The following is a 22,794-nucleotide window of genomic DNA, read 5'->3' on the forward strand; positions in this document are numbered from 1 at the left end:
TAAAACTATATCCTGGTATTTCAAAACTTAAATCAAAAGTTTTTATTTGATAAATTGTTTTAACTTTGTTAATCCAAATAACCAGTCAATTAATTGTGCAGGAGTGAGTATGTATATATTTGTAAATTTAACTGTAAATCTGTGGAACTACATTTACATAATTTGTAAATTGCAACCCAGTGTAAAGCATAACTATAAAAATGAGCTCATATTTCTTCCTTGAGCAGATTTATCTTCATATATGAAATATACAGTATTTCAGTTTAGATCTGTCAAGGCTGGGACAGTGTGTGGAATCCAAAACTAACCATGAGGGAAATTTAAAAAAAATTGTTTGAAATTGTTGAATATTCCCACATGCAGCTGCACAGGTGTCCCCCACACGTACTGTAGTTTGATGACAAGGCAGAAGTTAATCCAAACAACTTTGCTGCATAAAGTCTAAAACAACTTTTTGATTCCTCCCCCTCACATCTCTATTGAACCGTTGCCTGAATCACCTCGATAACAAGCTTCATCTCTCAGTGGCTCAGTGTTTACAGTGTCATCACATTCAAATCAATGCAGAAATTCAAACTGTAGGCATCTTTGAAATAATTTATTCAATATTCATATATGGTAATATAATGGATTAATCCCAATCAGCATATAAAATAGATACAGAGCAAATCATTGGTAAAAATGACGGTTCCTGCTGGGAAGGTATGTGCTTATATTATTGAAGGCGGTAAAATCTGAGCAACTTCCAAGAGAATTTCTTCATGTGACAATCATTGATCGTGGATATTGAAATCCCAGATGTGCAGTGTCTATTAGATAAAATAGCAGAGCTCCAAGTTTAAATGGTGGCCTGTGTCTAAGAAAGGCTGCAGTTGGACTGTTTGGTCTCTCTCCCCTGAAACAAAGAGGAAACACGGTTAGACTCACTTTCACATAGAAAACATTTTCTTATATAATAAAAAATACAAGAAAAGCAAATAAGTCTTTTGTCTCCTGCCATCAAGAAAGTTCAAATAAATTCAAATACTAAGGAGGACCGAAGCTGTCAACTTAAAATTAATACACAAATGAATAAACGTTTCACATTACATGCACAAAAAAATATCAAAATAAATGTAGGCTTACATTTAATGATAAAATGTGCCTAAATTGATTTGCTTTCAATTGCTTCTTTACTTATCCACCTATGTATTAATTTTCTTGTTTGTTATTCAAATGTTGTTTTATTTATAAATAATTAGAAAAAGACAATTAACTACAAAAACAAAACAAGAATTACAATGAGTTAATTGGTCATTTTCATCCAGCACTTAAGGTCATATTAATGTATTTGTTATGTTTATGTATTTGTAAATTTATTTATTTTGACAGTTTTGGTCCTCCAAATCTGCGGTTGCCATGAAAGCGGTGTACCTACATGTGATGGTATGTTAGCATGCTAGCATGCTAATGTCGGCTAAGCTTTCCGGGTACCTGTTGTCTCTGCTGCTGGCGTCGGAATTCTTCTTCACTGGCAGCGAGAGCCTGAGCGAGAGCCAGATCCTCCTGCTCCTGAGGGCTGAGACACAGCGACACAAAAACACATCAAGACTGAGACTTGGAAAAATAAAACTAAAACTAAGTTACTACACAAAACACTTAAAACAGATGACACAGTCTGTGCATGTGGATACAAACGGGGTAAATATATAGCCAACTGCCCTCTCATTAGTTCGGACTGAAAACTCACTGAGTTAAAACAAGTAACTTTGAGCTTTTGATGGTGATAAATTCATCTAAGAAGGTCTGTTTTCAAAAATCCTCACTTCATATTACTCACTAAAAAACTATTCATGAGTAATGCCAAAACAATAGATGACAACTCCAATATATTATATTATATATATTATATATTATAAAATTGCTAGAAAGATGGAACTATAAACTTGCTGAATGCAGTTGAACTAGAAACGATGTACAAGCAGGATGGGATCATCTCTTTCCTGCTGAGCTCTCCTAAACGTTTGCAGGTCCTCTCAGAGCAGTCAATTTAATGAATAATGCTTACTTAAAGGCGCTACGTGCCAGAGTCAAATGGTGGATCGATTTCCACCCTTTGTTAAATCTGACAATCAGATCAACCCGTTCTGAAGTGCCTGCTGCTGTGGGCCTTCTGCCAGCTGAAGCCGCCTTTTCAAATAATATTCACATAATGCACTCAGATATGTGTTTTTAAATATTTACTGCGAATTAAACCATTAATGAGTGGATGGAAAAGGCCATAGGCAAAAGTAACTGTTGTTACATTAGTTTGAAACGAAGGGGGGCCAGAGCATTTTATTCTAGAGGCAGAACAAACATAAATAATATTCACTACTGCAAATGAAAAGAGCAAAATAAACTTGATCCACTTTGCCGGCTTTTACACACTTTTGGATTCAATGTTTGTTTGTAAAGCTCCTTGTTTTCTTCCCTGACCCCTTTAAATCTTAATGTGATAGTTTTACATCTCATAAATCTTAACACCATGAATGTCAACAGCCAAGCTTGCATCAGAGCGCTGTTGTTTATTTAACCACGTTCATTCAAGTTAGTTACACACGCCATATATTTTGGTTCCTACCGGTCACACACTCTTCGGCTCCATCTTTCCTCTCTGTTATGAAACATCTGTTTGATGCTGGAGCTAAATGAAGAGAAGACTCCGCCACACGGACACGAGTAACTCCGTAATCCAAAAGGTTCGGATGAAGCGTACTCACCTGAGGGCCGGCTGCACTGGCGGCCTCGACTCAGCCAGAGACATCTCCAGAGCCCTTTGTAAAGCCTGCTCCTCCGTCTGCAAGGACAGCAACAGAGCCGCTCAGTCATGTTCACATTTCACTCTCATTGGGGACATTTGGAATCGGGTGATATCATGTGCATACCATGCCGGCCTGAAATGAAGCTGAAGGCGGTATAACGCTCTGTGCGGAAACAGAAGTGGGGATCCGCTGGGTGGTGCTGAGAAATGGGGGGTTGAAAACAGGAGCAGGGGGAAATAATGATTATTCTGTTAGATGAAGTCAGTATCAATTTTTTCACACAAACACATTTGAGTGGACAGAACGGAAGTGCTTACCCACTGTTGTGGCCTCTGGTGTTTGCCATCACACCGTTAGGAACAGGTCTAATGTTCCCTGAAGCAGCAGATGAACCGGAGCAGGAGGCAGAGGTGGAGGTAGAGGAAGCACTTTGGGCTCTCTTTGCAGCAGCATTGCTAAAATATAAAAAAATAAGTCAACCGCTCTTGCTGTGATATTTTACAGCATAATGTTATGTTAATGTTAATGTAATTACTATACACACCCAGGTTTGGACAGAGGTTTTGCCGTTTGCCCGCCAGTCTTACAATCATGGTCAAGTGAATGCCGGTGTTTAAGACAGTAATTTAAATGGCACTGGTCGCAGGTCACGCGAATCATTTCCTTCTGCTTACAGCCTCCTTTAGAACATCTATTTGTGAAAATCTACAAAAAAAAAGACAAAGGTTATTTATTTGATCCTGTAATTTTGAAGCGGTACAACTCCTCGACTTTTTTGGATCAATTAAAGTCATACCTTTCTCTTTCTCTGTGCAGGATCCGATTTGCAGTCACGGTCAATGTGTTCCCCGACTTTAATGTCAGGCATCTCCCCTCTCTTGATGGGAATGGGGATGTTGCACAAAGGACACACTGGGACCTGAATGTCCTATAAAATCAGATATTAAACAATTATAGATTTTCATGAAATTAACGTATTGCCACAATGTGGAATCATACAAAATTCTGTTCATTTCTTGTTTAAACAGAACTGGGTTGTGGATATTTTCCAGACTTTGCCTTTCACATATGAAGAACGCAGCAGAAGATTTTCAGGGTGTGACATGTTTACGACAACAAAAAATCTCAGAACTTTCAAGCGAGTGTTGAAGTCTGGGCAGAGCATCCAGGATGTAGGATAAGATGTGTTAAAGAATCTCAAGTCTGAATGTCTATTCTGTGAGACTGGGAGTGGGTGGAGTGGGCGGAGAGATTGAGCTGTCAGTGCACAGGGGCGGAGAATAGAGAAGGGGAGGTTATATAAAGGCTGGGTGTGTTCTTTTCAAAACCCTTTTTCTGAAACGATGCTGCCACAACAGTAAATGTGTCTGTTTGTTTTATATGGCTTTGAGTATTCATACATGCTATGCATCCAAATTGAATTATATAAAAAAGGTAGAATTATATAAAAATAATCTGTAAACAATCTGTTTAAATCTATAGGGGAAGTTGTTTATTTTGTTATTCTTTATTTAGCTATATAAAATTATTTATTTCCAATAAATAGGACCAGAGGAAGGCTTGAATGATTCCTTCTTAACCTTAGTGGATGTAAGCTTTGTTGTTATTCTTATTTAAGGTTTACATGGAAAGATCTTGATTTGAGTTTGTTTATTGTACAGAAAAAAATCATCCATTCCTCCATCGACCTCACCCACTAAATGGTTAAATGGCACTTGGATCCTTGTGTTTAAATGTGCACACCAGCTAGAGGCTCTATGTTCCAGTAATCCTTTCACTACTGAATCAAGTATAGAGGTTATATTCTTTTTCATAATGTATAAATAAAGAAATCATGTGTTTCTGTTGGCGTGGCATTTCTCCCGAAAGCTCTTGACTCTCATCCGCTTTCTACATGAGTGTCTTCTACATGCACGGCACCTCTTTTCTTATCTCTGAGATATTTGTCTTCTTCCAATGTTGCATCTGCTGTGTTAGAAATATTGTTCACATGCCCACTCAACACATTTTTACTGCTGAATTCTCACACAGACTGATTTGGACATTTCCTCATCATTTTCCTACGGGACTGGCAGGAAATTTCTGTTAAAATGTGACTGACTTTGAAATCGACATGTCCGACAGCAGCTTGATTAGAAGTATGACGTGTTCTGATATAATGTAATTGCATATACATGCTTGTATGAGATGTACTAAAAACACGTGCTTTAGTTTTTACCTTTTTATAGGACGACGTGCATTGGTGAGTTGCATAGGTTATGTGATCCTTGCAGAAAATCTCTTGACAGGCGTCACATCTCATGGGAAGAAAATCTGGAACATTAGGATGAGATTTCAGCTTTCAGCTTTCAGGATCAAAAACAAACTCACACAGACAAGCAGGACGGGATCGTCTCCTTCCTGCTGAACTCACCTAAACGTTTGCAGGTATTCTCAGAGCAGTGTTCGCCTAAATCTGGAAACTCCATCGCAGAAACAAGCCCGTCTCCCGCTGACTGAGGTAAAATCTCCACAACCTGCAGGAGGAGGGAAGAAGGCAAAAGTTCAGAGGTTCACTCAAACCGGTGGCAGGTAAAATGCTGACTGTCAACAGTGGGACAGGGTTGACTCACTGCATGCTAGCCACCGTTAGCTACAGAATTAGCCTTGTCATCGCTGGGTTAGCCACTGCTTGTATTGTGTCAACACGGCTGACTGTGAAGTTAGCCTAGGGGAGAGTCCAGCTAGCAGGCAGATGTTGTGAGCCCCCGCTAAGAGCTACCCACGTAAACTAACTTAAACGATTAGGTTGATTGCGTAACTACAGCTTACGTTATTTACGTTCCTGAGGTAGGGACTTGGCTTAACAACGCTTATTATAGAGTGGACGTCGAGCAAAGTCATGATGACAATTTCTAAACCTGCATCAGCTAACAGTTGTTTATTAGCAACACCGATGCTAGCTGGGTGTTAGCTTGTGTGTCGCTAAGCAAAAGGCCAACGCTAAAGTAAGCGCTACTCTGTCTATACAACATCATTGGAGCAGATACAGACGAATATACGAATATACATATTGTTTTTTAAGACTTAATCTCGAAGTAAACAACGGTGCACATACCGATACACAGCATTAAACAAAGTGTTCTGTTAGCCGAGTAGCTAACTCAGCTAGCCAGCTCGATCTGACAGTTGCTCTCTACTTGTTTTACTCACCGGATCCGCTTCGTGTTGTAGCCAAGGACGAAGACGTTTTCTCGACTGATCCGATCGAGCTGCGACTTTAACTCCTGTTCTCTGACAGTGGTTTAAACCGCAGATCCCTGAGCACCTCTATCTGTGTGTGTCTGTGCCTCTCTCTGTGTGTGTGTGTTTTTAACCGAGCTGAGGTGTCAATTTCTGATGTGTCACGCACGCCCCTCCCACATCCACGACGTAACACGACGCCAGGAAATATGATGTCACTGTAGGAGTGGTTTAAGATGTGAACTTTTGCAATATTGCAGCATCAGAAGTAAAACATGGGCATGACTCAGCAAAAATTAACATGCAATGCATAACTGTAAGGATAATATCACACATATATGTACACACACAGCAGTTTATATCTACCCTGAGCCTTAAACTTAGGGTTATATGTTGATAGTCCAGGCAAAGTAGCGTTTTCCGACCGACTAATTGTAAAATAATTTTTTTTAGCATAGATTATTTCTATGAGGTGTCCAGAACAACATACTAAAAGTCCTTAGAAATCCTAGTTGAGGAAAGATGTTTAATTCTCATCAATGTGTACCAATAAGGCCCGGCAACAATACACCCCAAAAGGGCTATTTTTTTCGTTTACTCCTATCAAAATAAAACTTTACACAATGAAAGTAACCATGAAACGTAACATTTTTTGTATTACAAGTTTCTTTGAAAATGAATTTGAATATGCAAAGGAGCTATACACTAATCGACTATGCCCCAAATACACCCAAATAGGCTTAATTTTTTCCTTTACTCCTACCACAATAAAACTTTACATAGTAAAAGTATTTATGAAAAGTAACTTTTTTTGTATTACAAGTTTCTTTTGAAATGAATTTGACAAGCACATGAGCTGGGTGTATTTTGGGCATATTCGATGAGTGTATAGCTCACTTGCATATTAAAATTAATTTTCAAAGAAACTTGTAATACAAAAAATGTTACGTTTCATGGTAACTTTCATTGTGTAAAGTTTCATTTTGATAGGAGTAAACGAAAAAAAATAGCCCTTTTGGGGTGTATTGTTGCCGGGCCTTATTGGCACACATTGATGAGAATTAAACATATTTCCTCAACTAGGATTTCTTGGGACTTTTAGTATGTTGTTCTGGACACCTCATAGAAATAATCTATGCTGAAAAAAATTATTTTACAATTACTTTTATATTTGGCTCCAAAATGGGTTACTTTGCCTGGACTATGAGTACTTAGGTCTTACACCTTCGATCGGAGAGAAAGAGCATTTGAATTCCGTCCGTGTACAAATGGCAGAATTGACAATAAAGTTGACTTAATTTTTTTCGGTAAGAAATTCCGCTGCATTTCTTGCAAGCTGTATTTCAAGTAGGCTCTGTTGGCTCATATATGCACAGAGATGGTTACAGTTTAGTTTAAATGACAGGAAATTAAAGCAATGTGTGAAGGACAGGTTTTGATCTCTACTGCATTAAATTTAACCGATTTTAGTATCGAGCTGCTCAACACAAGACCGAACAACTTGTGTTAACATACTTATTTTCGCTGAGGTGACACTGAGACTTTTAAAGGTATGTGCTATATTTCAGAACAGAATTTAAGTTCCATCACCACGAATAAAGATGTTTTTTATTGTTTGTGTGGAACATCTCCAGTCTTTTAAAGAGGACTATAGTCCTGCTACTTCCTCACTAAACACTAAACTAAAGCACAGAACACCAGCTTGCGTAGGTCAGTCACCTGTGAAGACCAGCATCATTTAGCCCTGAACCAGCCAGAGAAATGCACTCCCTGGGCCGCAGGGATGAGCCAGCCCCACGCCACTACGCTGCCATGGGTGGAACCAGGACACCAGTGGACACAGGAGCTGGGTCCGAACCATACAGTCTATGGTCCGAACTCATGGGTAAGTTTGGCAGGCTGTCGTGTTGGCAGGACTTCAACCAGCTATTCATTGCACAATATCTAATAATATGTAAATTTCAAAACAAAAATGAACCATTACCATTTCAAATTAAATATATATATAAAAAAAAATTAAATTAAATTAAATAAAAAATTAAATTAAATACAATTTTAAAAATAAATTAAAAAAAACTGAGCGCGCACATCCTGCGCAGAAGCCCATTGCCCACATCATGCGCAGAAACCTAATGTGCACATCCTGCGCAGAAGCATATTGCGCACATCCTGCTCAGAAGCCCACTGAGCACATCCTGCGCAGAAGCCCATTGCGCACATCCTGCGCAGAAGCCCATTGCGCAGGAATTGCGCGCAGGTTTTTAAAAAAAATGTTTTACATTTATTTATATTCATTTAATTTAATTTAATTTTTCTTTTTTCTTTTTTTATATTTAATTAATTTAAATTTACATAGTGTAATATATTTTGCAATTAATAGGTGATTTTAATGTTGTTTAGATAATTTATTCACATTTATATCTTCTGCAATACTTGTTGGATTTAAGCAGTACCTATATAAATGCTTAAGTAAATTTGTTTTAATCTTTTTGAAAAATTGTTGTTTTTCTACCCCTTAAGACTGTTCTTTTTCATGAGTAAAACAAATCTTCTTCAATGAGATCTTGTTTAATCATATTTTCTTACCTTTAGTTTATATTATACTAAATACCAGTAGAAGTTGGGAGTCGATTTACACTTAATAGGAGTCATAATAGATTCCATCTTGTAAGAATAGAATTATAAGGTTCTCTAGGGGGTCGACAGCAGCTCTGATGAACTGATCATTAACGATTTGACAAGCCACCCAGAAAGAATTGTCATTTGCTTTCTGCCTTTTTAAATATCTATCCCCGCCAGAGTCCTTGGAAGTAATATTCAGCTTTCATGAAAATGTGCGGAGCTCAGTTTGATTTAAAAAAGTGAGACAGAGCCACATAATTTCAACATCACAATTGGACCTGAATTATTTAGATTCAAGTCTAATCATCCAATCTTCTTTTTGACGATTTACCGAGAACAGATCTCAGATTATGTTCTTGAATTTGAGTTTGGAGTGTAATGGGGTGAAATTGACTTCAATATTGTTTTAGATGGCACTCGGACTAAATCTCTTGGAAACTTGATGGATTAAAATGTTCAAATGGAACTCTTCCCCTTGGTTTAATGCCAGCGGGCTGAGTGGTGTCTTTTTAGCTTCTACCAGTTGATGGCAGCATGGATTCTTCTAATGCTCAGTGAGCTGAGGAGGGATCATGAATACAGACGGAGCACAAAAAGCATCTAACTGCAGTAGATCCACTGCAATACTTGTATTTGCATGTATACTGTCAGCACATGGTGAAAATATTGTGACAGCTCAAAGAAGACAAAATAACCACTTACAATTTAAAGATTTTTGCACTTGAGGGCTCAGCAGTAATCCACAAAAGTCTGAACAAACATTAATGAACAAATGAGACAATAAAGGATCAATAAAACAACTGATTTAAATGAAACGACAACAGCATATTCCTTCTCCGTGGTTTTAATTATAATGTAAGAGTACATCATCAAGAACTGACAGAGGCACTTAGAGAGCACGAATTTCTCTCCTGTTCCGCAACTCCTGCCTCATAAGCTGCCGACGCTGTGGCCAGATGGCTCCATACTCAGAAAACACCTGGCCATCTACACACACACACACATAGACACAAACACACACACAGAAACACACACAGAAGCGTCCCACATGCCTAACAGCCAGAACCTGTTTTCCAACTGATCATCATCACTCAGCAAAGTGTTTGAAGGGATAGAGACAGAGGAAGGAAGGGAATGACATGACACTTTTTTAACCTTAAACCCTTCTGTCATGACTCCATGACTCAGTTAAAAAAAAGTGTCATGTCATTCCCTTCCTAAACACCTAAGTTTATTATAACTATACAATGATAACATTTTATTTTTGACGAACAATAAAATTATAAAAACATTACATAAAAGCTAGATTCAATAGGTATGTATTTACTTTGTTCCCATCCGCTGAAAGGGAAGAACCAGAGGCTCTGAGCGTCTATGATGTTCAATTTGTTGTAATTTTATGCAGGGTAACTCAGTACATTTTACAACTCTAAGATGATATTGCAAAAAATCCCAACTATATGAGAGAATTAATAAAACAGTATTGATTTCTGCAGGGGTATCAAGAGGTCAGAGATCAGGGGTAGAGGTTAGAGGTTATCACCTGCTCAGACACACTGGGCTTTTCAGACACAAATTAATAAACCTGCCTTCTCTGTCCTCTCCAGTGATTTGTCCATCACACCACAAGGTTAATAAAATATGTTTTAACATTTGTGTGTCAGACTATTTGGAATGAAAGCAAACAGCCACTAGAGGGCAGAACAGGCCTTTTTATGGACACTGAGGCAGGTGAGAGGTTTCCAGAAACCCTGACACAGGGTCAACAAGGCCTCACTAAGGTCTGTGTGTAGCACTGCTGTTCCCTGTCGTGTTCATAATGTGTGTGTGAGTGTGAGTGTGTGTCTGTGAATCCACAAAACGTATAAGGCAGAATGTGGCAGCGTGGTAGTTTTTCCTGTAAAGGGCGACATGGAACACAACATGTTCAAGAAGTGGACCACACAATCAGACAACAACCAGTGAAGTCAAAAATATAACTCTCAATGCACCACGACAAAAAACTACACAGACAATGATAAAGCCCTGAGTTTGTTGTTAGTGCATCTGAAAAGTTCCCGTCTGTAGTTTTTGTGTCAGATTGTTGTTTTACAGTGTGTTTCTACAGTAAAAAAATCTCTGGGGTTTTACATATTCGTTTTTTTCTTTTGTACTACAGCAGATGGCCAGGCCGTGGAGTACAGTCACTCCCTCTATTAGCTCTTTGCAATGGGAGGAACCAGCAAGGGACTGCTGGCTATCCTGCCATCACGTCTGGCTCCAGCCAACACAAACCACACAAGCCCAGCAACTAGTTAGTATTGGACGATTATCATGAATAAATAGCCGCGTTCCTCAGGCCATGTTTTGACTCCATGCCCTCCAAAGTTTATGCAACTCTAATGAAAGTAGTGATTTACACCTTTATAATGTATGTGTAGTTTATTTATAGCACACACACACATACAGGAAGCTGTGAGGGAGTTGTCCATGGTGCTTAAAATCAAATAAACCTACAATTTCCTATGCAAAGAAGCTATATGAGCTCCAATCAGAGACAATATCTATCTATCTATCTATATATATATATATATGCACCTCACTGTTTCACCCATCCAAACCCATTTGGGATTATATGCAGGATGGCTTAAAATTTGGAGAGGCGACACTTTTTTGTCCCCCCCCCCCCCCCCCCCCCTCCTCTATATTCCTGTAGAGTTGAATTATTAGATTGAAGTTGAATAATAAGCACCGAGTCAAACAGCACACCCTTCATCTGCGGAGCTGTAATTAACGTGGGGCAAAATGCAGGAGGTGGCGAAGGAAGGGGGGGGGGGGGCGGGGGGCGAATGCAAATTATTCTGCACAAAGGCTCCTCACAAATTGGCGTCACCATTTCTCAAATTATATCATTACTATATTTTGAAAATGTTAATCTGTTGAGCGGATTTCCCGGGGGAGTTGAGTAAATTAGTTCTATTTCCGAGGCTGCCTCTCTGCAAAGGCACGGCAGCGACAAGCACCTCTGATTTGCTGATTACAATTAGACTCCCCAGTTTGGGCTCCTTCAAGCATTGATAATTTTCGGCATATTAAGCACGTTTTAGCAAAGGTGATAAGTCAGTTTTAATTGAAATGAAATTATTATTCTAATGGAAGTTTGGTTATTATTATTAGGAGGCACCAGTCATTCTAGCTTCATTTTTAATATATAAATACTGGGGAGTTAAGAAAAAAAAGATTTTGAAGGGCATTAGGGTGTCAGGATTGAATGAGGTAATTTGAAGGGAATTACTTTCTCTTCTATCAGAAATGAACTGAATTAAAAGTCCAAATCAATCGCTTTCACTGCTCCATTCTACTTTGACAGCGGCACAATTACAGATAATTAGATGGGAGGAAACTTTTAATTGTGGGATTAGAGGGGGAGAGAATTTGTAGGATCAGAGGGAAAATTTCCAGGCAGAGTTTTCTTGCTTATAAAATCGAATCAAAGGATTTGCGAGCTTAAAATGGCAACCAGCTCTTTTTCTTCCTCTCTCCACCCCTTTCCACTGTTTAATTGGAATTGCATCTAGTTCATCCAAATCATCCAAAACAATTAATTTAGATTTAATTCTATAATTATCATCAAATCGAATAATGTGCAACCTAATTTAGATAGTTAAAAATTAACGTGCGTGAAGTTAATTGAGTAATTAAACTCCTAAACTGCCGCCTATTAATTTGCCTGCCTAATTAAAAATGAATTTGATTCTGTGCTGCTGAACTAGGTATCAGTGTTGGATGGGCATGTTGATAAAGCTCCTGTCTTTTTTTAGGGTTGGGGGTGGGCGGGGGGGTGGGAGGTACAGGCTATCATCTGAACACCTTGTGTATATGGAGTTGGCACTCATGTGTATTTCAGTTATCTGGTTATCTGCAGTCAGGTGAGTTTGCAAAATCCTCTTACAAGTGAGACTCAGGCAAACAGAGAAAACAGCACAGAAAATTGGCATTAAGGAGACTCTAAGAAAAGATAAAGTGCAAGTGGAAGTTGGTTGATATCAGTTTTGCCTGGTTGCAAAATAAACAACAAACTTTGATTGGTATGTCAATTGCATGAGGTAAGAGGCTGTATGTTTGGACTTCTGGGTCTGTAGAGACTTTGTGTTGTGAGGGATGGGCTGTGCTTCTTCCCTGATGTTATCACTGTGGTCAGTGGGGGACTAAACAGCCTGTAGATGCCAACTTGTGAGCGATTAACACACCTACATTTTAATATGAGGCAGCAACAGATGACTGATGACACAATGACTGGCTGCAAACGTAATAAAACATGGATTGTTGGTTGTTTTTGGAAAGAGGGAGTTGCTTTTTCCTAAAAATCCCTCAGATTTGAACTTAAGGTTCATATTCAAATGAGCAGCTTCTTCTTCTTGTTTGTTAACTGTTTGTGATAAAACTCTCTAAAAACAGGGGGTAGGTGGGGGATGTAATGTGTGGCGGTGAATATCTGTCAGCCTCCACCATTTATTTGTCCCTGTGATTCCTCTCATTGGATGGAAAGTTAATCAATTAGTTCATAGGCCCTATGTGCTCCCTTATTGATTCTGACCAACAATACATAAATGCAATAAAGACGCTGCTGCAAGCAAAGACTCAACAAAGAAATCTCAATAAAAGGAAATGAAAATAAATATATATATATACATATGTATGTGTATTATTATACTTTCCCCTCTGAACAGCTGCCAAAAGGGCCAGTTGTAAAAAGGTAACAAGGCAGGGCTGAATGCTGGCCTTGTTCCCCTTATTATCGGGTTAATTAAAGCTAGAATCTGACAATGTCACCCGGTTGTAGAAAAACGGATTTAAATGCAATGTCTCTGGAGACTGTGTCAAGGGGGCTGCTGTTCATTGAGCTCATGTGAGGGGACAGCCCTCATATAGATGTATGTATAAATATATACATGCTTGGAATTGACGCAAAAGCAATTATTGAATTTTAGATGTTCAAGAAAAAGAGAGAGAGAGAAATGAATGGGGGAGGAATAATTCATAAGATCTGGTCCATGTGCGTAAAAATTAAAGTTGAAATAGGAAGAGGGCGGCTTCAAAGAAAAGCCAAGTCAGTGCTGCTGCTGCTGCTTAAAAAAAGAGAAAGAGGATAAGATGGATAAACAGGCGAGATCATTTCTGAGGAGTTCATTAAAATGTAGAGCTACACACACTGAAATACAGGGGGGCTGTTATTTGGGCTTGGGGGTCAAGTGACGAGCGGATTATATACTTCCTCATAATAATATTAATTAAACAATTTGCATGCTAATGGGGTAACAATTATCGCAGCTTCTGTTGAGAGATTCAGGTTATTACAACATGCCAATCCGGGTGCCAAGGGTCAGGGAGTGAGTGGGGTGCGAAATTTCAACTCTGATTAACATTATGACAGCGCCAGACTTGGGATAAATAAAGTGGAATTAATTATTTGAAAACCTAATGAGCAGATAGGATTTAAGGCTGGTCACATATTGAGTGCAGGGGTTGCATAAGTAAAGGAGATTGTTTAATTTTTTTCTTCCTCCACATTTCCTGCCAGGAAATACTGGGACTATAATGGACATGTGAGTATATGTTTCTATTTTACTCTGCACTCTGGTGCTGTCCTCCCTCCAGCCTCCAGTCGTATAGCCCCCGTTTTATTTGGCCATATATTTTGTCCATAACGCAGCGTTGCTCGTAATTGAAGCTTTCGCCTTGTAACAGTAAAATATTATAGTTTCACTCTTGCTTTGTGCCTTCAGCAATATCTCAGCTGCCCCCCCCCCTTTCAAATACAACACACACCCATATTTCACCAAGTCACCCCATTTGTTTTACGCCCCTGCATGCGGACCTGTCTGATTGTAAAGGTTTAATGTATTTAAATCATGATCCATAACTAACATGGAGGGGATGGGGAGGGGGGGGGGGAGTATATCAAGTCAAAGTGGGGGCTCAGGGACGACAAAGGGTCTCAGAGTCCACAGAGGGCAGCGGGCACCCCTGGGGAGAGGGATATTATAATTCCACTATATATATATTAGGATAAGAGTTCATATTTGACATTTTTTAAATAAAAAAAACGTTTTCAATTTTTAATGCCAGCACCTGTCTAAGAGATGTGTAGAAATTCAAAAATAAAAGTCAAAATTATGTAATAAAAACAATTATTTGGATTTAAGTATATATAATTTCATCTTGTTTAATAAAGCTTATAATTGCAGATCCTCCAGTGGACAAAAAAGTGCGGCTGCCTCTGGCCCGAGCCGTCCGCCTGCAGCCTCCCCTTCCCCGGGAGTCAGCGAGCCCTTCCTCCCGGTGGGTCCCCCCCCCCCCCCCCCCCCGTGTAGTTGCCATGTAGTTCTTATCAAAGCCCTCCTGTCTTGTTGTGACAGCTCTGATATTGTTTATTGAGGTGGATGTCAGCTTTAATTAGCAATCGATACGGGGAGCGTCTGCAGAGCGCGCCTCTGACGTCAGCGCCCATTACCGCTTCTCATTGGGTCTCATATTCCCAGAGCCGGGGCTAATTATTGGGAGGTTCATGTGGATAAAGTCGGAGCTCATCCCTCCCCTCCGCATCATGTCCCCTGCTCGCTGGCCACACTCGCTGCATGCTTTGTAAATTCCCATCGCCGGCCTCCAGACGTCGTTTCCTCTCGCCTGCGGGATGATGGACAGCAGGATACTGGATGCCCCTCACGCCCAGTTCGGAGGCTCCCTCGGCGGGATGGTGGGCTTCCCGTACCATCTGAGCCACCATCACGTTTACGAATTAGCCGGGCATCAACTCCAATCTGCGTCCGCGGTCCCCTTCTCGATAGACGGATTACTCAATGGCTCCTGCACGGCGTCGGTGGGCAGTTCCAACCCCCTCTTGTCTTCGGGCTGCGGGATGAATGGAGATAACCAGCAGTACAAACTGACAGGTAAGCCACGCCGCGCAGCCGCCACACAATAAAGCATCTCATCCGGGCTGGGGCTGCTTTACGCACAAAGGCTGGAAGGTGCGATACAAGTTGTCGTCTTGTTTCTTTTGATAAACCTCAGACACGCAGGCGAGCGGTGGGTTGTGAAGCCTCTGCTCCCAGTTCATCTCCACCAGCGAGAAGCTTTTGCACACAAGCCCCAGCAGTGCTCCTGTCAGGTGGTAAATAGTAGAACAAGGACATTGCGAGCGTAAATTCAGAAAATTGGGTTTTTATAGACGCCTCAGGCTGCAAAAAAGAAAACCACCCAAATTCTTCATCTGTGAAGTTTGAAAAAAAAAAATATACTCTGCTCACACATTGAACCGATATTGTCAAATTGCTGTTTTACTATTGCAATCTGAGGACAAACAAATACACAGGCTGAGTTACTAATCCTTTTGTTGACATGTGCTCTCGTTCTGCTCGCTAGACTCGTTGGACCCAGACAAAGATAGCCCCGGCTGCAAGAGAAGAAGAACTCGCACAAATTTCACTGGTTGGCAGCTGGAGGAATTAGAAAAGGCTTTTAACGAGAGCCACTATCCCGACGTGTTCATGAGGGAGGCGCTGGCTCTGCGGTTGGACTTGATAGAATCAAGGGTTCAGGTAAATATTGGTTTTGTTCCCTCATATTGTTGGCTATATATTTTCTATTTAAATTTGTATATGTCTGTATTTTTCTCCTTTGCTTATAATTTATGACAATGGATCAGGGCTTAATTGTTTCCTGACATGGACAAATATACAATAAATCTTAGCATACAGGCCAAATGGGGGTCATTATATGACACATAATTGGCAATAGTCATCTTACAAAATTTTCAAAATAGCTTAAATGAGTCAAATAAGATAATTTTTGTTGCAATTTTATTTAGAAAAATATTTTCTCCTTTTATTTTATTATTCTTCTTATTCATAGCAAAATAATTTAGTCAGAAACCTTGACTTAAATATTTTCTATTGTATTGAAAATCCTTTATAAACAAAGACCAAAAATATTTTTTGCACAATTTACAATCTTTTAATTGCAGCAATATTAGTGCAAAAAATATGGAAATATTTTTGTTTTAAGAATTTCTCTGTTGATTGAAAAATTTGAAAAGTGGAAACTTGTAAATTTTTTGTGAAAATTCCAAAGTCTGTACTGGAAAACGGTGCAATTTCTGATGATTATTATCACAATTACTAAGACTTGTAAAGCTGTAAACCAATAATTTAGTTTTAATGTCAAACCTCGCTCATCTTTCTCCAAACTTTGTCCTGCCCTGCTGCACACACTGGTGTTTAATGAACGGCCTAATTAAAGGCCTGCATACCGAACAGCCACGAGCAAATGAAAGCTCACTACCTGTTTAATTACCATATTGTTAAGACAGCGACACATCCGGCTCTAATTAACGTTCCCCTTGTAGCTGCTCGTCACACGTGTTCCTGTGTGTCTACATGTGTGCAGGTGTGGTTCCAGAACCGCAGGGCCAAGTGGAGGAAAAAGGAGAACACAAAGAAGGGTCCGGGCCGACCTGCTCACAACGCCCACCCCACCACCTGCAGCGGGGAGCCCATGGACCCGGAGGAGATCGCCCGGCGCGAACTGGACCGGATGGAGAAGAAGAAGCGCAAGCACGAACGCCGGCTGCTCAAGTCCCAGAACAAGCTCAGTTCCGGGGATCTGTTCCACACCCCGGGCTCGGACAGCGACAGCGGGGTGTCGCATGTGACCGACAGCGACCACACCACGGGCCCGCCTTACGAGTCCGTGGGGGGGAGCCAGTCGCCTCACCACCTCCAGACGCAGAACCAGAACCAAAGACTTATGGACCGGGACGCTGGCGGATCCGAGCTGGACTCGCCCGACGCCAGCCACCGGACCAGCCTGCTGTGCTCCGGCGGCGGCAGAGCCTCCGGGCTGCAGAAGCTCAACCCCTTCAGCGTGGAGAGCCTCCTGTCGGACTCCAGACCCAGACGCCACCCCGCGGCCTTACCCCCCTCCCGGCCTTTGATAGGGAAAGGACACTTCCTTCTCTATCCCATCACGCAGCCGCTTGGATTCATCGTTCCCCAAACTGCTCTGAAGACAACAACGACAACATCAACAACATCAGCATCACCATCGTCATCATCATCGGCTGCGAGCTGTGGCGGTGACTCTGCGGGATGTAGGAGCAGCTCGCCGGACTGCGGGGACGCCGCGCACCGGGGGCAGGTGGGGTCAGAGGTCAAGCCCGGTTCACCGCAAACCAGCCCGCCCAGGGCCGCGTTCCCCCCCGGCAAACACACCCACTCCTCCACCTCGGTCATTTGCAGCGACTCGACTTTCCAACACGAACACATCAGCAGCCCACAGCCGCTCAGTGCGAAGCCTGTGGACGCGGACAGAAAAGAGCATTTAGAGATCCAGGACCGGCCCGAGTGCGTCCTCAGTGACAGTCCGGCAGAAACAAAGACAGACTCAAAAGAAGATGTCGACATGGAATAAATCACTGGGGGTAAAAACAACCAACAACAACAACAACAATCATAATAATAATAATGCAGATACACATTGATATAACCTCTAAACGACACCTTTCATTAGGCCAAAGCTTAACCACAATCTTCGCATCCACTATCTAGGTTTCCCCCAATGACATTTTTGACAATGGTGTGCTCTCTCTCTCTCCCTCTCTCTCTGCGAGTGTGTGTGTGTGTGTATGTGTATGTGTGTGTGTGTGTGAGTGTGTGTGTGCGTCAGGAGTCTCGATAGATATCCTTTTAATGTGTGATAACTTGTCAAAAAAAAAAAATCACAAGACCATGAGACCAACGAAAATCCTCAAGAGCTGTAAAAAGGTATTATACTATTTATATATGTAAGTTTTTTTTTTTTCTTAAATAAATCTATTGTATACAAGCACCTCGAACCGTGTGAGACCTTAAATAGCTGCACATGTGCAGTCACCGCAGTACAGTACGAGGAAAGGGCTTTCTTAAAAAGGGAAATCTCGTGTTGTACTTTTTGTATATTGCCTTAACAAATTTATTCATCTATAAGCCCCCCGCTGAAATGAGGTTACGAGCCCGGGGGCGAAAAGGACCCGCTCAACTCCTGCAGAGTTTTGATATGAAAGTAATTATTTTCCCGGTGGCTACTGCAGGGGGATTCAGTTTATTTTAGCTCAAAGGGGGTTATAATACATTACCGATTTCTAGTGATATGAAATCACATAAACTTCCCAAGAATAATAGAATTAGCATGAAAAGGCCTGGGTGTCAAATTGAAATAGGAAAATAATAGCCCCGGCAGCTGGGAGTGTGTGTGTTTGTGCATATTGGATAGGAGATGGGGATTCGTGGGGAGGCATTTTCATGAGCTTTTTTACTCCCATGCACCCCCCCCCCCCTCTCTCTCTCTCTTCTTCTTCCTCTCTCTCTCTCTCCCTCTCTCTCCACTTTGTCAGGGGTCCCTTGTAGCAGGGGCTATATTAAGATAGATGTTCGATGATATCCCTCATTGTTCTGTCGCTTTACATTGATGTCTCTGTGTTATCAGCCTATTGATCATGCGTCGGGCTGTAATAGGACGGGCCGGGGCGAACGTGCCTATTTACAATAGCAGAACACATTTGTTCTAATAGGGTTGGTGGTCCCCGGGGAAGCCGCACGGGATCTGGGACATCTGCTCCCCCCCTTTCCCCTGGTTCTTCCCTTTCGCAATATTAGCGCTGATGTTGACCACAATATCCAGTCGACCCAGGGAAGAAATAAATACCCAATAATATTGTCTTAAAAAAATATGTAATATCTTAATACACAAAACTAAACTAAAAAACACAATCAGATCCAGGTTTGAATAGAGAAGCTCGCAATTCTTGTTGGGGGAAGACAAAAAAGGAGGCTTTAGTTTTGTCTTTGGCTCTTGATTTGCAAATAAATTGAAAATAATCAGAAGGGGCCAGCTCGACGCGTCTGAGCCGGCGCAAATGACTTCCTGAGCCAGTGTCCCTTTCAAAATATTTACATAAATCTCCACCCATGAAGCTGTTTGCACTGGGAAGCAATGTCTTATTAGCCTGCTGCTGCTGCTGATGGTGGTGGGTGATGGGGGGCTACAGGGGCAGACACACGCACACGCTGTGCACACACACACATGCGCAATATTATTGTCCTGCAAGGGCTCTGGTTATAGGTGCATCCTCTGTGTGTGTGTGTCTGTGTGTGTGTGCACGGTGCTCAGATTGTGGCTTGAATGTGCTGTTTATTTACTCTTATTGATTATTTCTTATCATCTTCCATGTTATCTCGAACTCGCCAATGAGTTTACATGCACGCCATATATTTAATCTCCCAGATAAGTTTTAATTGGAATTTTCCATTTCCCCCTCCATGTTATTTCCCCTGTAAATTAAATTACAGTGACAGAGAAATATCCCCATTGTCGAATCATAGAAACATGTTGACAGTATTCAAGGTGGAAACATCGCTGAATTCACGTTTAGAAATCCACTCTGTAGGGTTTCTTCACACAATTTGGAATAACAGAGGCCAATTTGAAATCACACCCTTGTCAGATTCTTCGGAGTGTGTGTGTTTTTTTTCTTATTTCCTCCATGTTACTCTGAGGCTATTTGGGACGTATGCCCAGTTCATCCATAATTCATTAGCACACTGAATAGGAGTATCGCTGGCTGCACATTGGTGGCCTTAAGGTGAAATTAGCGATTTGCTTAAGTAGTTAAGCTTTTTCTTGCCTGAGAGCTGCACGCTGCACGATTCAAGACAAACTATCAATCGATATGCCCGGGCAGCCTCCAGATAATGTGTCGTCCATGAATCACACTTTATGAATTCAATTTATACCCGGAGAAATTTTCAATTTGAACGGGCGGATCATTATGGGAGAGTGTAAATTGTTTTTGCTCTATTATGCATCGGACGCCATCATTTTTCTTTCTAATTACGGAGGTGTCAGGTCGGGCTGTCATGCAGACGCTGATTTTCAATTTAACTGATCATCAGGCATTCATTTTCCCATTTGATAAATCTGCTATCTCGCGGCCCCCTCTCCATGCCCGGAATGCTAAGAGAGAGGCGCAGATTGGCAAAGTAATAGGGGCCTGTATGCGGCAATAAGTGCAGATCAGCCAGCTAATTTAGCACCTCCTGGTATTTCCATTTCCATTTCTCATTTCCAACTCTCAGAGGAGGAAAAGCAGCCCAAAGGCAGAAAGCTGGTAGGCTCTTCACAATCGGAGAAAGACAGAGGAGCAAAAAAAAAAAAAAACTCCACCAAAAAAAAAGAGAAAAACCCTGCTTGTTTTCCACGACACTTTCCCCTAAATTAGGATATCAAGCTTAATTAAGGCTAATGGAGTTTTCTCAGTATGTGTTAGTTTTATTTAATAGAAACAAATTTGCGCAATTAATTATGGCCACGATATTGAGAGTCTCATTTGCAGATGCATGAGAGCTGCAGCCTAAATCAGCGTCTTCAGAAATAAAGCCCACCCCCCCTCCCTGAGCCCTCCTCCTCATTTCCAGGCTTAAATGACTTACCAAATGTTTTCATATAGGCACCATATCAGTTTATTTTCCAAATCATATCCGAGTAAACTAAGTCAGATTAGACATAAATTGATCCCTTTACTGCGCCGGATGACTGAATTAAATGCAGATTTGTGCCATTTACCGCTTCCTGCAGAAATCTATTATTTTCCATGCTGAATTTAACATTTTTATATAAAAAAAAAACAAGCTAGCAGCAGAAAAGCCTAAAATATATGTGTTATAATATTGTTTTCTCAACATTATGTGGAGTGACTGTATATTTAACAATTGATGTAATGCATTTATAACAGGGAAGGATTTTTACAAGTTTCAAACAGATTTGTGTTCCTGTGTGTGTGTGTGTGTGTATGTGTGTGTGCGTGTGTGGACCACACTCCGTGTGTCTTAAAAAAGAAAAAGGATCCACCATAAAATAAAAATGGCACTTGACATTTGGCTTCTCCTGCAGCAACTCTGCCATGCCTTTTAGGATTATTTTACATCTCACACTTATTAATGCGCCACTGGATTTAATCATTCTTATCTTTGCCGTGCATACCTGGGATAAGCCCCGAAAATTACCATCTGCATTGATTTCTGGACGATCCTTAAAATAATTTTAATTATGTCGGGAGTATTTCGGGGGGAAAAAAAATCCACACTAATCAAAATGTAGTTATTAACACCTCAGTGTTCCCACCTCAGGTTTTGTGATGTTAACACAAAAAGAAAGACACTTTATTATAGCTTAAATTAAGGTGAATATAAATATTCTTTAGAATTGTACCTGGTTTCCTAAAACACATTTAACCATCTGCACTTGGACTTTCTAAGAAAATCAAGCAGTTGTTTAAGGTTGAAGATTGTAGTGGTGCAGCTTAACTCACAAAATATTAGAAAATATAGTTTAGTGACTTTATTCCAAATGCAAAGCTAATTTTAAAAAGGTGGAACAATCACAAGATAGCACATTTATGTTGTTACAAACCACTACTGTCATAATTAAATATCATAATCCCCTTAACATACTTATGTATCCTATTCATAATTGAATTTTTTTAAATACTAGCTTCCACAATATTTGTGAAGACTCCTGAGTAAATCTCCCACATTCATTAAAACACTGGGGGATGTTCCTGAAAACACATGGCATACAATACAAAAATGCTTTTTCGTGAAATGGGATGTTGGGCTGTTAGGACATTTTTTTGTATTATTTTGTATCAGAGTAAGGGCTGTAGTGAGATGCTATGCCAGTTGTCATGACAACATAGATGCCGGCTTTCTGATAAATTAGGTTTTCTATATTACCTTACTCAAGAAAGCACTTAAAAAATAACCATATAACACTCTGCACAGCAAACTAGTTGCATTTAAATATTAAACCTGGATGGCTGAAATGAATGATCATACAAATATTACATTTACATATAACTCGTGGTAAGAGAAATGTGACCTAAAAAGGCAAATAAAAAAATATAGATATATAAGGCAACAATTAGAGACAACTATCTGTGAACACGAATCTATCAAGCTGAAAAAGCATAATAAACATACGGTATATTATTTAAACTTAAGAGGCTGCCCTTCATTACAACAAAAACAAAAGAACATAACATTGAATGTTAAGGTTTGCAAACTACTGCTTCCACTACTTGTTACAAGAATAC

At 40.5% G+C, this 22,794-nt stretch overlaps 2 protein-coding genes across 3 annotated transcripts; one reads left to right on the top strand and one right to left on the bottom strand.

The window, feature by feature from the left end:
- Window positions 1-583: 583 nt before the first annotated feature.
- zfand2a (zinc finger, AN1-type domain 2A) lies at window positions 584-6,142 on the bottom strand. Of its 2 annotated transcripts, none has more exons than XM_061090312.1 (10): window positions 5,976-6,142; window positions 5,197-5,299; window positions 5,002-5,096; window positions 3,580-3,711; window positions 3,328-3,488; window positions 3,101-3,238; window positions 2,907-2,982; window positions 2,742-2,818; window positions 1,474-1,558; window positions 584-895 (listed from the first exon to the last, which is right to left on the bottom strand). In XM_061090312.1, the coding sequence occupies exons 2-10, from the start codon at window positions 5,249-5,251 to the stop codon at window positions 857-859; spliced, it is 858 nt and encodes a 285-aa protein (XP_060946295.1). In that variant the 5' UTR covers window positions 5,252-5,299; window positions 5,976-6,142; the 3' UTR covers window positions 584-856. The 2 variants fall into 2 exon arrangements, with proteins under 2 accessions (XP_060946295.1, XP_060946296.1); XM_061090313.1 differs by having other exon boundaries at window positions 1,418-1,558.
- Window positions 6,143-15,300: 9,158 nt separating this feature from the next.
- uncx (UNC homeobox) lies at window positions 15,301-18,077 on the top strand. Its single transcript, XM_061090714.1, has 3 exons — window positions 15,301-15,559; window positions 16,032-16,207; window positions 17,055-18,077. Exons 1-3 carry the CDS (start codon window positions 15,301-15,303, stop codon window positions 18,075-18,077), a joined length of 1,458 nt encoding a protein of 485 aa, XP_060946697.1.
- Window positions 18,078-22,794: the final 4,717 nt, after the last annotated feature.

The sequence above is a fragment of the Limanda limanda genome, chromosome 17, assembly GCF_963576545.1.
Source record: "Limanda limanda chromosome 17, fLimLim1.1, whole genome shotgun sequence".
Taxonomy (NCBI): Eukaryota; Metazoa; Chordata; class Actinopteri; order Pleuronectiformes; family Pleuronectidae; genus Limanda; species Limanda limanda.

What these genes read in the sequence shown, in the direction of transcription:
- zfand2a (XM_061090312.1), bottom strand. Translation starts at nt 5,251, where the DNA reads ATGGAGTTTCCAGATTTAGGCGAACACTGCTCTGAGAATACCTGCAAA. An exon ending in ACCAGAGGCCACAACAGTGG is followed by an intron (nt 2,983 to 3,100) that starts GTAAGCACTTCC and finishes CCCATTTCTCAG; the next exon opens with CACCACCCAGCGGATCCCCA. An exon ending in CTTCATTTCAGGCCGGCATG is followed by an intron (nt 2,819 to 2,906) that starts GTATGCACATGA and finishes CTGTCCTTGCAG; the next exon opens with ACGGAGGAGCAGGCTTTACA.
- uncx (XM_061090714.1), top strand. Translation starts at nt 15,301, where the DNA reads ATGATGGACAGCAGGATACTGGATGCCCCTCACGCCCAGTTCGGAGGC. An exon ending in CCAGCAGTACAAACTGACAG is followed by an intron (nt 15,560 to 16,031) that starts GTAAGCCACGCC and finishes TCTGCTCGCTAG; the next exon opens with ACTCGTTGGACCCAGACAAA. An exon ending in TGATAGAATCAAGGGTTCAG is followed by an intron (nt 16,208 to 17,054) that starts GTAAATATTGGT and finishes ACATGTGTGCAG; the next exon opens with GTGTGGTTCCAGAACCGCAG.